At 41.8% G+C, this 14,620-nt stretch overlaps 1 protein-coding gene across 1 annotated transcript in view; it reads left to right on the plus strand.

The window, feature by feature from the left end:
- The window catches only part of Tacc1 (transforming, acidic coiled-coil containing protein 1), a gene marked incomplete at its 5' end in the record, with an annotated part of 95,648 nt that overhangs the window by 29,809 nt on the left and 51,219 nt on the right, over nucleotides 1-14,620 (plus strand). Inside the window, 1 exon segment of the mRNA XM_013521504.1 lies at nucleotides 1,165-1,280. Coding sequence (XP_013376958.1) covers nucleotides 1,165-1,280 — 116 coding nt within the window.

The raw sequence follows: 14,620 nt of genomic DNA on the forward strand, positions 1-14,620 counted from the left end.
TGTCACCGCTTCCCTCCATTTTGAAAGGGAACGGGCGCCCGCCGCGCCGGCCTGCCCGCCCTCGGAGCCGCCGCCGCGCCCATGGCCTTCAGCCCTTGGCAGATTCTGTCCCCCGTGCAGTGGGCGAAATGGACGTGGTCTGCCGTGCGCGGCGGGGTCGCCGGAGAGGACGAGGCCGGAGGGCCCGAGGGCGACCCCGAGGAGGAGGACTCTCAAGCCGAGACCAAATCCGTGAGTTTCAGGCAAGTACACAGCATCCCTGCCGAGATGCGGCGGCTGCCACCCGCCTTCATCCCGCCTCATCCGTCCGGTGTCGCGGCCGCTCGGTGTGCGTCTCCCGCGTAACCCTGTTCGTGGCGTGCTGCCTCCCTGCCGGCACCGGGCCCCCGCTGTGCATCGGGAAGTTCGGAGTGCCCTGTCTTCCCGTGCTTTTCCTTTCCCCGATGCTCAGGGCTTCCTGAACCCAGCCCAGAAGCTGCCTCCTCCGCATCCCCGTTTGCCTCGGCCACTTTTCTCTAAGCCCCGACTCCCCCGCCTCCGCCCCACACAGGCGCAGGGCGGTGTTCTCCAGGTACCAGGTGGAACTTAGAGCCCCCCAGGAGAAGTCGCCCCCACCCGCTCCCGGGCCCCACTGTGTGTCCCCAAAATACAGTCGCGGTAAAGAAGGTCGCATGGTGACAGGCCCCTGGCAGCTGGTGAGAAATGGTCTCGGCTAAGCTGTCACCCGTGTGATTGCGGAAGGCAGGTGACGGTATTCTTAGCTTCCAGCCCAGACAGCGTCAGACAGGTAGAGGCCTACCAGGAAAAAGGCATGGGTAGAACCAGCTGAATTTTGTAGTGGGACTGTTTATTTTAAGAGGGTCCGGTAAGAAAAGGAATGTGAAGGTGCTTTTTTCTGGTGTGAGAGGGAGAGATGACCTCAAAAATAAACGGTGCTGGAGAAAAGGTCCAGAGGATGGAGGTTGTAGGGAGCCAGGGTCTTGGAGCCCAAGAGAGCAGCGTTAAAAAAACCAGCGCAGTGACCTGCAAGCCAGACTCTGCCCAGGATCACTGGTTGTAAAGTTAGGCGAGATGCTGGACTTCAACCTTTGTGGAGATGCAAAATTTAAAGAGCGTGCGAAATACCGTTGAAAGTGGTAATTCCTCATTTTTCCCCCTTGGCAGCTCGGATTCTGAAGGTAATTTTGAGACTCCTGAAGCTGAAACTCCAATCAGATTGCCTCTCAAGGAATCCTGTGATTCATCACTAGGATTGGCAAGACCGGAGGCCAAAACCCAAGGTAAAGAAAAACTTTGATTTTTTTTTTTTCTTTGCCTCTTTTTGTTTTAAAGTTTTAAAAAATGTGCCTGAAAGAAGGTGGAAAATACTAATTTACGGCCACTGAAACGGGTTTGGATTGTTTCTTTGCTCTAAAAGGGCATTTTCAAGTTTCCCGGGTTGTTCAGAAGGTTTTTTTTTTTTTTTTTTTTTATTCCCTTTTTGCTCTAAAACAACATTTTTACAAAACAAAACATTCTGATCATTTGGTGATCAGAGGTTTCTTTCTTCCCAGAATGCAGTTTATGTGTTTACAATGTGATTGTCATTCTCAGACCTTTCTGCTGGGCCCTTCTCAGTCCCTAAAAAAATGGAAATCTGCAGTGGTGAAATTATGTGTAGATTGGGGCTCATAGAGCCCTCAGACTTTCTACTAGGGCCTGGTTAGAGACAGCAATCATAAGTAAGCCTTTGTTTTGGTTTTTAGGTTTTTTTGATAGGGAGGAATTTTAAGTGGCCAGTTCAGAATTGCTTACTTTCCCCTTTTCTACCCAGGAGAGCCTGGCACACATATTCTATCAATATCCTCACAGACCAAACTTGACCCTGGTCTTTATTTATGGAAGCTTCTGCTTTGATTTGGAAACCTTTTTTTGACCACACTAGACAGTTTTGAGTAAACTTTCACCTGCTCTAATAGATTTCATTCATTCACTAAATAAAGTACACTGTGATTTAGCTGTCAAGTGCTTCTCTCAGTGAGCTACCGTTTTGGAGGGAGATGTGTCTTTTGGGGGTTAAATAAAATATATATCAGCTTCTCTGTGGTGGAGAATAAGAAAACAGGGAAAGGGGACTAGTGAATCTGGAGTGCCGACTAATAAAATGAGTTGAGCAGAGACCTGGAAGAGGAGGACTGTGGGAATAAGACTTGTAGATTCCTGGGAAACAGACCCTTCCAGCAGAAGGGATGGCATCCACAAAGCCCTGAGATAAGACTGGCCTGCAGTGGGTGAGGCACTGGGATGGAAGGTTCAGGACATGCTTGAGGCTCCAGGGAGACTAGTGTGGCTGGAGAGGAGTGACATGGCAGGCGGCAGGAGTAGGTGAGCTCTGCAAGGTAGTAAGAAGTCCAGTCTGATGATCTGGTTTTCTGAGCAAGATCTAAAGTCTTTGGAGGGTGTGTTAACTTCCTAGGGCTGTCATAACAAAATGCCATAAGCAGTGGCTTGAAACGGTAGAAATTAATTCATTCACAATTTGGAGAGCATAAAATGACACAGCTATGCCTCCTCCAGTCTCTGGGAAGAATCCTTCCTTGCCTCTTTTAGCTTCTGGTGGTTAATAACAATTGTTAGTAGTTTTTGGCTTGGGGCAGCCTGATTCTACTCTGCCTCATTGCACGAGGTCTTTTCTGTGTATTTGTTTGGTCTTCCTGTGAGGACCCTAGTCATTAAATTAGGGCCTACCCTAATCCAGTATGGCTTCATGTTAACTGGGTTACGGCTCCAAAGTTACTATTTCCAAATAAGGACACATTCACAGGTACCAGGTATTAGAGCATTAACATATATTTTGAAAGGATTTTCTTCTTGGCAGTGCTGGGGGTTACCACTGAACTAATCCTCTACCCTTAACACATCTTTTTAAGAGACACGATTCAGTTCAGGACAGAGGGCTTTAAGCAGAGAGATGTTATGCTTTGATTTCCTTTCTGAAAGGCTCTCTGGCTATAGTATGGAGAAGGGCGTCGAGGATGCATGTCCTCCTTGTGTGGTTTCTCTGTTCCCCTTTCTGACACTCTCACCCTACAGTGGCAGGTAGAACCAGTGTTCACCTAGTTACCTAATTTGGGGGGAATTTTTGTTTGCTTTTTGTTTTTTGAGAGAGGGACTCACTATGTAGTTCAAGCTTGTCTTTGAACTCATTATGTATCCCAGGCTGGCCTCAAACTTGAGGCAATCCTCCTGCCTCAGCCTCCAGAGTGCTGCAGTTTTTGACCTGATGACTTCCAATACTCCAGTTACTGTACCTTACTGACTTAGAAACGTCTTTATAGATTGCTCAGAGAAGTCACTCTGGTCATAGATTTTGTGATGGTGTTGGAATTACTGGTAAAATGACCTCAGCTTTTTGTGACTGGCTTTGAAATTGGCAGCTCTGTGCTGTGCCTGTCCCTCCAAAGAGTCCAGCAAATGCCTTCTCCCTGCTCTGCGTGGTATTTGCCTTGGCTAGGCAGGGGCTGCTTGGGATTACACAAGTTATGTACTGGGAATCTTATGTGTGGCACAGTGCAGTGCAGTGTCCTTGGTGACGGAAATGCTACTTATCACTTGTAGCTTCCCATTTCCTTTCAGGGTTGGCAGATCAGAGGGGAGAGTAGAAGCCTGAAAGAGTTCTTTTGTGGTCTTCTCGTCAAATTTACATAAAATTCACAAGACACATGTTAAGTAGCTGTCTGAAAGCCTCTTTGAATTGCCCTCAGCTTGGGTGGGTCTTCCTCATCCTTCTAGCAGCTGTTATCCTGACTCATCCTGCCAGATTCTTTCCCATTTGAATAGAGGCCTGAAGGGCCTAGGCCCCCAAAGCCATAGAGACCCAGTTGTTTAGTCCTTCCTATTCCAGTGACTCTCACATTCTTTTTCCTTCTGTCTAAAAGGAAAACTTTGAAATGTTTGTGTTTTAGGGAGTTTTGCACCGGGAAAGCTCTGTGGGATAGTTACAGGCTACAGATTGTAATTGTAGGGAGTGAATGGTGGTAGTGTATGGTCTAGGAAACAACCCACAAATTATGGAATCTCTCATTTCAAGGTCTTCTGACAGTAGAACGATTGCTCAGCAGCCTGCTTGTGTCCTGCCTTTTAGGGCTCCTTCTACGAAATAGCATGTGGTGCTGGTCCAGTCTTGTGGATCTCCTTGTAGTGTATGTGAAAATGCCACCGAAGCACAGGTCAGACAGGAAGATTTCAGTGGGCAAAATTTCTTCAGAGTCATTTCATGTTGAATTTAATTTCTGAGACTGGATTCCTGGGACCCTGTTCCCCAAATTGTGGGTTGTTTTATTCCTGATAAAGTTAGTCCTACACATTTCGGTGGTTCCAGGACATGGCTGGACAGCAGGTAAAATATAAGACTGTGTCTTACAGAGGAATGGTTTATGAATTGTTAGTGTGGAGTTGGTATTGACATTTGTAACGATCCTGGCTCCTGGCATATAATGTGTGGGCTGTGTCCTGTTTACCATACCCATGGTTCCTGTGTTAACTTCATAATTCTTTGAACTCAGGAAAACATGGGACTTTTTACTGGAACTATTTTAGGAATTTAACAGCATCTAAACTCTGTAATGACCTTTCCCTAAGACAGAGTTATACCCCAAGGATTAAACAGTGGATGTTACGTATTTTTAAGTTACAATTAGAAGCTGGTTTTTGATTACCTAGTAGAATAAAACTCTGTTTTCAAAGAGATTGCTTGAAAATACCAGACTGACTGGTGGCCTTAAAGTTTAGGCTGGTGTTTCTGTGTTTGCTACCAGTCTGGCTTACTTACCCCACAGAGAATGTTGAAGCCCCTGCTGTATCACGTCTCTGCTGGGGAAGGCATGGGTGAAGTAACATCCTCTGGGAAAGGACTTTTGAGGAGGAACAATCTTGTCCCCTCCCCCCCTTTTTTGATGCTCAAGAATGACATAAGGGCTCATGGTTTTGTCTCTGCGGTCTGTGGAGGAGCTCTGTCAGTTGAGCTTTTCCTCTGCCACATCCCTCATACCTTTCATTACCATACTCACACTCATACACCTTTATTTGTGATTGTTACCTGAGGAGGAGAATCTTAGCAAGTCTCACATCACTTTTACTTTGCATATACAGTTTGAAGTGTTAATTAGATGCCTGGGTGTTTCAAAGACAAGGCAGTCCTCTGGAATGGAAAGAAAGAGATAAATGGGATCAGTCCGCAGATGTATGTGGACTGAGGCTTTGTGGGGAATGCCAAATTGTTTGTTGATGTAATTTTGTAGTATGGATCAGAATAGCAAACCATGACTCAAAGGCCACGTCAAGCCTGCAACCTGTTTTTCAGCAAAGAATGGGTATTATATTTTTAAATGGTTGAGAAAAATTGTCATGTGAAAATTATATGAAATTTAAATTTCAAGGCCAATTTAGTTGTATTGGAATATAGCCACATTCATTTGTTTAGATATTGTCTATGACTACTTTTATATTATGGTAGCAGAATTGAGGACTTAGAATAGAGACTAAATGTCTGCCAAAAGCATGCTGGGCTTGGTGGCTCATGACTGTCATACCAGCACTCTGGAGGCTGACTATCCTGGACTCCCTAATGAGAGAGACCCTGTCTCCAAAAAAAAACCAAAAAACCTAACACAACAACAACACACACAATTCATATAGCCCTGTGTGGTCAGGGAAGGATTAAGGGAGAGACTGACTTGGGCTGGCTGTTTGTCTCCTTTGTGAAGTGAAAATGATGCAATTGATTTGCCAGGGTACCTGATCTTTAACTAACTGAAAGATCCAAGGAATAAAAACAAATTACTTAAAAAAGGAAGTTAGGGAGGAATGCAGTAAGTGATGGAATCATTCAATACAAGTGTAGTCTTTTAATTTTTGCTTATTAAGTACTTCAAGCATAACTTTGGGTGCTTGAGAATTTGTAATAAGACTACATAGATCTCTTTTAAGAGGCTGATCAGACTAGATCTCTTAAAGAGGTTGATGTACTATATACTACAGTATTTTAGAATATATATATACATGTATATGGCCTTGAATGGAGGTCTTATTAAAATCTGAGCCCTATGTTTTTTATTCTGATGCTTTGTATTATATGTATAAGCAAATACTGTACTATGCAAAGATTTTCCATTAAGTACATATTAAAGTGTTCCATTCAAATCTATAAGTATGTTTAGGATTTAGTTTAGTATCTTTTCCTTGTCTCCAAGAAGGGATTGCTTTGTTAGAATTCTATACAAATAATGGGATTAGTAAAAACCTTTAAGAACCTAGTCCAACAGTTCAACTCATATGGCTCCTTCAGTAGCATCCCAGGCTAATGCTTTTATTTTTTAGCAGGATTGGCTCTTACAGCTTTATTTTATCAATTCATTGGTTGCCATACTGGGGATTGAATCCAGAGCCCTTTGCTAGGCAAACATTCCACTACTGAGCTACATCCCCAGATTGGTCTCAAATTTGCTATCCTCCTGCCTCAGTTTATTGAGTAGCTAGGACTACAGGCGTGAGCTACCTCACTCAGCTTAATTTAATTTTTATATGATTCTGTTTGAAGATACTTAAATCTTAAAAGCCTTAGCAGCGTGATGCAGTTCCCTTTTTAAAAAAATCGTTAACTCTCAAGTTGGAGATTCCTGCTAGTTAGTGAATGAGATTAGAGCCATGATTTCTTTGTTGCTTTATTGCAATGTAAAGGAGCCAGATAGGAAGCACCTCTGCTTGTCTGTGGTGCTTTATCCAAAAGAATGTCTTCCTAGGTAGAAAAAGCATAGTTCTTCCCACAAAGACTCAAGAGAGTCCAGAACCACAGAGGAGCAACAATTTTATAAATTAAAAACTCCAGGGTGGAGGAACACAGTCTTAGCGTAGAAAGTGAAGATTTTAGTAACTGTCAAATCAGTATTTTTCTATTAAGATAAATAGTAAAATCAAGATTTCCTTAGGAAATGTTACAATGATTAAATTCATTTCAAAATTGTACTCTCTTGTTTCAGTCTTATTTGAGCATCAAAGCAACAGAGCTTATTTTGCTAATACCTGGTGGCAGAGCATTTCCAGCCTGTATGTACAGATGGTGGTGGGATGTTGGCAAGCATTCTAAAATTATATGCCAATTAGACATGGTGCTACACACCCACATGCTTGGGAGGCTGTGGTATAAGGATCACAAGTTCAAGGTCAGCCTGGGCAATTTAAGTCTCTGCCTCAGAAAAAGTTTTAAAAGACTGGGGGTGTAGCTCAGTGGTAGAGTGTTTGCCTAGCATGCACAAGGTCCTGGGTTCAATCTCCAGTGTCACAGAGTGTAAAACAAAATAAAATATTAACACCACCATTCAATGCCCTACCTCAAAGGTGGTTGTCATCTACAGTTACTTAAAGTTGAACAGTATAGTCAATAGCTGTTGTTTTCTGAGAGGTAATAATTGCCCATAGGAAGCCTTGGCAGTATAATGGCTTTGTCATAATCTTCTAAGCCCACAGTAGCGATGGGAGACCATGTTTACCCACCCTGAACAACCACTCGAATCAGTATCTGATAACCTACAGTGGCTGAAGTGTCCAGTACAAAATGGGCCTAGAGAGGCTTTGCTGTTTGTGAGTTCAAGATCTCACCCTTTCTTTTTGTGTATTGCTTTTCGAGTTCACACAAACAGGGTTAGACCAGTGAGGGCCAAATCACAGTAGAACAGTAATGAGATGGAGTATTTTATTAATTCACAAGTGAAAACATACTTTGGCAGTTTTGTTGGGCAGATACGATGGTAGTTATTACCGGGCATGGTGGCACCTAGCACTTGGAAGCTGAGGTAAGAGGATCACCACAAGTTCAAGACCAGCCTGGTTTACATACTGAGTTCAGGGCCATCCTGGTTTACATATTGAGTTCAAGGCCATCCTGGTTTACATATTGAGTTCAAGGCCAGCCTGGTTTATATATTGAGTTCAAGGCCAGCCTGGTTTATATATTGAGTTCAAGGCCAGCCTGAACTACATAGTGAGAGCCTATCTTAAAAAAACAGAAAAATAAAAAATACTCTCCTATCTGGTCCAAGTACCACCTTTCTTACATCATTGCTGGGAAAAATACATGATGATCTTCAGCTTTCCTAATATAGGAGTCCCATCTAGCAGACCATACACTTTTTATGTCTTTCTCTTTTTTAGTGTCTTTTTTCTTTTGTTTGGAAACAGGGATTCACTATGTAGTCTGCTGTAGCCTTGACCTAGTGGCAATCCTCTTGTCTCAGCCTCCCAGGTAAAGGGATCACAGACTGCACCACCATGCCTAGCAGCTGTTTCAACAATATTTATTTACTAGATGTACTGGAAACTAATTACTTTATTTATTTATCTTATTTATTTATTCAGTGGTACTTGGGATTGAACTCAGGTCTTTTAAAATTTTATTTATTTATATTTTGGTACTGGGAATTGAACTAAGGACCTCAGGCAGGCGGTCTTTTAAAATTTTATTTTGTAACATGGTATCACTAAATTGCCTATCCTCACTGGAAATTTGAGATCCTCCTGCCTCATCCTCCCAAGTAGGTGGAATTACGAGCATGCACTACTACGCTCAGCTGGAAGCAATTAATTTTTGTTTACAACCTTTTATTTGATTCTTTTTTTCCCCCCCCTGTGGCAGTGGAGATCGAATTCAGCTGTGCTCAATAACTGAGCTACATCCCCAGCTCTTTTTCACTTTAACACAGGGTCTTGCAAAGTTTCCCAGGCTGCCTTTTAACTTGTACTCTTTCTGCCTTGGCCTACAGAGTAGATGAGATTACAAATGTGTGTGCCACCACATCCAGCTTTTAATGACAGTGATACTATGAGATGGGATATTTGTGATTTCCATTTCACAGATGGGGAACTCAAGGGTCTGGAATTCAGCTTATTAAGATGCTAGATCCACAGCTCTCAGGTTTCTTTCTAGGAAATTTGTTAATCTCTTCACTGTCTGAAAAGAATGCTGAGAAGAACTAGCTTTTTGCAATGTTTCCAGAATAGAGTATGTGATGGGGGAAGCATCTTCCTAAGTATCTTGTTAAGTGAGAGTTAAAAATCAGCCGAATTGTATCTTCTACATGTTAACTTGGCGCATACAATTTTTGACATATAAAATGTATTTTAGGAGCCGGGTGTGGTGGTGCCAGCCTGTCAGCCCAGCACTCTGGGAGGCTGAGGTAGGAGGACTGCAAATTTAAGCCCAGCCAAGGCAACCTAGTGAGTTGGTGGGACCTGTCTCAAATTAAACAATAAAAAAGCTCTGGAGATATAGCTCACTATGAAGGCCCTAGATTCAGTCCTCAGTATCACACATACACAAGTATTTTAGGAAATTTGAACATTAAAGTTTACAAAACAACTTAGATATAGATTAATGATCTGAAGTAAAAGTCACCATCGGATAAGCAGTGCATTGCATTGAACATATTTTGCTTCCTTAGTGCTTAGCTTCAGCTTATCAATGAGAAATCCAGAAGTGGACAAAGTCAGTAATAGCTGTTGCTTTTCTTCTCCAGCTGAGTTATATATGGTGAGAACAGCAGGTATGTGGAGATGTGTGTATCCTCCTGTGACTCTGCACCTTTTTTCCCCTTCTTTTTCTTTTCTAATCAGATTTTATTGGTACATTTTAGGAATATATAACAGTCACACTCATAGAGAATTTGTACCTGTACATGATATAGCATGTTTCTTTTTTTTCCCGTTCCCCTACCCTCCCTTCAATTCTTCCTCTTCTTCCCATTTACAAAAGCTTTGTTTCCATTTTTTTCCTTCTTTTCTCATTCTTTAACTTTTCCCTTTCCCCCTTTCCCTTACTTGTTTCCCTCTCCATTTGAACATTTTCTTCCTATTTTGCGATATCCATTATACATTTTTGTCCTTATTTACACCCTTGGTTTCTAACACCAGAGAAACAATGCAGTATTTACACATATCTGTCCGATTTATTTCACTTAAGAGTATGTCCACACCTTTTCTGAGAGTAGAAGGTGGAGGGTTTTGTTTTTGTTTCTGTTTTCTGATGCTGGTTATTGAACCTAGGGCCTTCTGCATGCTAGGCCAGTGCTGTATCACTGAGCTGTACCCTAGCCTCAAGGGGAGTTTTTTTTGGTTTTTTTGGTGCCAGGAATTGAACTCAGGACCTTGCATTTGCCAGGCAGGCACTTGTGCCACTGAGCTAGATCCCTAGCCCCACAAGGGAAGCTTTTAAGACATAGCTCAGGACAATAAATGTTTTCAAGATAAAATAGGTAAAACTTTTGAATACATAGGCACAGGCAAGACTTTCTGAACATTGCAAAAGAAATAACATCAAGAATCAACAAATGGATCAAACAACAAATGCATCAAATTAAACAGCATCTGTGGAGCAAGGAAAACAACCAACAGAGTGAAGATAGAACCTACAGAAAGGGAAACATTTTGTCAGCTACTACTGGAACAGCTATTCTTCCAAAGTATGTTTTTGACCCATATAACAAAAGATCAAAGATAGTTTCTGTAGGTGGTGATTTTGGGAGCAACTTAGCTGGGTGGTCTGGCTGAAGTCACTTGTGAGAATGCATCCCAGACTTTGGCCCAAACAGCAGTCATTTGAAGAGCTGACTGAGGCTGGAGGGCTTTCTGACGTGGCTTGCTGTGTACTGGCCAGTTGGCCCTGGCTCTGGGTAGAAGACTCATTCCTCCCCATGCAGCAGCTTCACAGGGTGGTTGACTAGCTTCCCACTATGCTAGCTGGCTCTCCAGCCCGAGTGACCTAAGAGCAGGCGGTGAGAGGCTGCGATCGTGCTTATAACCCAGCCTTAGAAGTTACACTGTTACCCCAAGTGTCCTTTTGGTGACATTAGTCAGACCAGTGGTTCAAGGAACAGGAGGTGAGATTCGCTGGGCCATCTTAGAGGCTGGTAAGGACAAGGCACTTTTCTAGTTTTTTTTTCTTCAAATTTTTATTAGTATGTTTATACTACAAATGATTATATTCACCATGGGAGCTGAAACATGTATGTAACACATCTTAATTCTTTTTATGTCTCCTTTGTTTCCCTTCCCTCCCCACTCCCTCTGTCTCTTGGTCTCCTTCCCATTTGCAAAAGATCTCTCTTCCTGTTTGCTATTATCTTTTATTTTGCTCTTTATTATTTATGCTTTAGGTTTCTCATATAAGGGAAACGATGTGATATTTAAGCTTGTGTGTCTGATTTATTTCACTCAACATCATGGTCTCAAGGTACATCCAATTTCCTACAAATGACTCAAGTTTATCCTTCTTCAAAGCAGAGTATTGCTCCATTGTGTATAAATACAACATTTTCCTTACCTGTTCATCTATTAATGCACGTATAGGCCGCTTCCAAGATTGTTATTATGAGTTGTGCTGCTCAAAACATGGGTATACATGTATCATAATATATAATATGATGTCCTGAACTCTCTCAGTAAGATACCTAGAAGGGGAATAACTGGGTCAAATGGAATTTTATTTTTAGAGCTTTTTTGGTTGTCAAATCATCTTTTATTGAAATATTTTCTCTTATGTCTCCTAACTTAGCTAGGCATTGTTCTGCACCATTGTTGACGTCATCTGTGATATCATGAGGGCCATCAACATTGCAGCCCAGACTAGGCAGTCCATAGGATCTCTTTAAATTCCAGGAAGTTCTGTGGCTAAAGATTGCTGCCACATCTCTCAAGCCCTGTTCACTATGTTGTCAAAAGTGCTATTTCCACTCCACTTAATGTTTTTCTATTTCTGTCTAAGTCTTAGTGGCTCCTGGAGGGCTTTGATGATCAGGGTGGAGGCAGAAGGCACCTCCTCAGTCCGGGCCTGTCTCTTCTGAATGGTCAGTTTCACCGCAGTCCTGAGACTCTTCAGTCACCAATTGCCCTGGTGATGTGATCACCCACATTTTTTGGTGACAGACCCAGGGGGCAAGAGCAGATGTAGCACTGACTAGTGTACCTCAGGTTTGTGACTGTGATCGCATTGGAGTCAAACTTGGGCGACTTGGTGGAGGTGGCTGGCATTGGATGAACCGGATTCTGGATGACCAAGGAAAGTTTCACCTTGGCCTCCTCTGAGCTGAAAGCCAAAAGTCTATTTTTTGAGGAAAAGTTTATTTGAGGAGTGTCCATACTGATTTCTGTAGTGTTCTACTAGTTTACAATTGCAGTATAGAAGAGTTCCTTTTTCTCCAGAGCCTCACCAGCATTTGCTCTTACTTGATTTCCTACTGGTAGCCATTATTTCTAGAGTAAGACAGAATCTCAGTGTTGTAATTTGCGTTCTCTGATGGCCAGTGATTTGAACAGTTTTTTCAAGTATTTATTGGCCATTTGTAATCCTTCTGTTCATTTCACTTGCCCATTTTTTGGATGGGTCTTTTATTGGGGGGGTTATATTTTTTGAGTTCTTTACTTATTCTTTGTATATTAACCTTGTGTTCAGGAAATTGCTGGCAAAAAATTTCCCATTTTGTAAGTTGTCTTTTCACTCTGTTGTTTCCTTTGCTGTGAAGAAGCTTTTCAATTTGATACAATTGCATTTGCTGATTATTAATGTTATTTCTTGTGCAATTAAAGGTCTGTTCAAAAAGTTCTTGCCTGTGTCTCTGTCTTCAAGAGATTTACGTATTTTATCTTTCAGCATATTAGGTGTTTTCTGTTTTAATACTTAGATCTTTGATACATTTTGATTTTATTTTAGTATATAGTGAGAGATACAGGTCTAGATTCAGTCTTCTGCATGTTGCTGGCCAATTTTCCCAACCCCACTTGTTAAAAAGGCTGTCTTTCCTCCAGAGTATGTTTTTGGCCCGTTTGTCAAAGTGCCAAAGATCAGATAACTGAATGTGCTTAGAGTTGTTTGTGTATCCTGTATTCTGTTCCACTGATCCAGAGGTCTGTTTTTGTCACTATAGCTTTGTAATACAACCTGAAACTGGTATTGTGATGTTTCCTGCTTTGCTCTAGTTGCCCAGATTAGCTTTTGCTATTCTGGATCCATATGAATTTTAGGGTTATTTTCTCTAGTTTTATAAGGAATGCTGTTGGTACTTTAATTGGGATTACATTAAATAAAATATATACAGTTTTGGAAGTATGACCATTTTGACAGTATTACTCTGCCTAACCAGGAACAAGGGATGTCTTTCCATTTTCTGATGTCCTTTTCAATCTCCTTTTTCAAAACACTATAATTTTCTTTATAGAGGTCTTGCGCTTCCTTGGTTAGATTAATTCCTAAGTATTTTATTTTTGTTGAAGCTATTGTGAATGGTATTGCTTTCCTAATTTCTTTCCCAGTGAGTTCATTATTGTTGTACAGGAATGGTATTGATTTTTGTGTATTGATTTTGTATGCTGCTACCTTGCTGACTTTTTTTATTAGTTCTAAGAGTCTTTTGGTGGAATTTTTTAGGTCTTGTAGGTAAAGGATTATTTGTCTGCAAATAAAGGTAATTTGACTCCTTTTCCAAGTTTTAAAAAACTTGTTTCAATTTCATAGACTATACAAAGCTTTTCTTGTTACTTTCTTCCTGTGGGACCTCTTCATTGCTTCTCTGAGCCCTTTTTGCTGCCTCTTCTCCTAGAGCATAGGAAGCCAAGTGGCAGGCGAAACACTGTGGTCCGCAGTGAGGGTCACTGCCCTTTCTAGAGCCCTCTCTTACACCTGGTATGTTGGCTGCTCTTGCTTTGTCTAGAGGCCAATCTCTTGCTGAACATTTTTCCCTCTTGTCAGCATCAGCTTCCCAGCTATGTGGGTGGTTGCTACTTTGTGAGAGGGGCAGTTGATATTTTGAATTCTCCGGTAATTATTTCTGAAGAGATTGTACATTGTAGTTGTTTGGCAGCAACAGATTGAGGTTACACAATTTTGGATCTCTGCAAAGGAGTCCCATCTGTTAGACATACTTCTTTTCCCCTTGCTCTTCCTGTGGGAATAGTTTGGGGACGAAAAAGTACTGTAGGGAGAGCCTTCTGAGTTCAGTCTGTATTAGAGGATTTCTGCTCTGCTTGAAATGTAACCTCAGATAAATCCAGATGGTTTCAGAGTTGATGGGCATGTCGTGTTTGAGAAGAGAAAACATGCTCATTCCCTCTGAAGGAAGCTTTGGCTTCCTGATTAATGGGCTCTACTTATAATTGTAGATTTTTAGAATGCATTGCCTTCAGAGGATAGAGTTTGAGTTTCTTTAAATGAAATAGCATAAAGCACTGTTATAGAAACATAAAGTGCTTTCTTCAACCTTACTACAACTTCTCCAGTTAATCAAGTGGATTTCCTGATTCTTTGCCTGTAGAGCAGGCCTCTTTTAGGAATTAGATGCTTATCTCAGAATACTGTGGCAGCTGTGTTTTGTTTCTTACCAAAAAAAGCAGCTAAATTTGCCTTTCTTTAGCTCTTGCTTTTATAAGGGTGTGTGTGTGTGTGTGTGTGTGCATGCACATACATGCATGTGTAGGCATACATTGGTGTTCTGCTTTGATGGGTGAGACACCCTAAAACTATGGCATACTAAGGGTGTTCTGCCTTGACTCATCCAGATGGCACTCTCCTTCCCTGTTCTGTGCTTTTGGGAGCCCTCGT

This window comes from Chinchilla lanigera, unplaced genomic scaffold, assembly GCF_000276665.1.
Source record: "Chinchilla lanigera isolate Chin_1 unplaced genomic scaffold, ChiLan1.0 scaffold00062, whole genome shotgun sequence".
Lineage (NCBI taxonomy): Eukaryota > Metazoa > Chordata > Mammalia > Rodentia > Chinchillidae > Chinchilla > Chinchilla lanigera.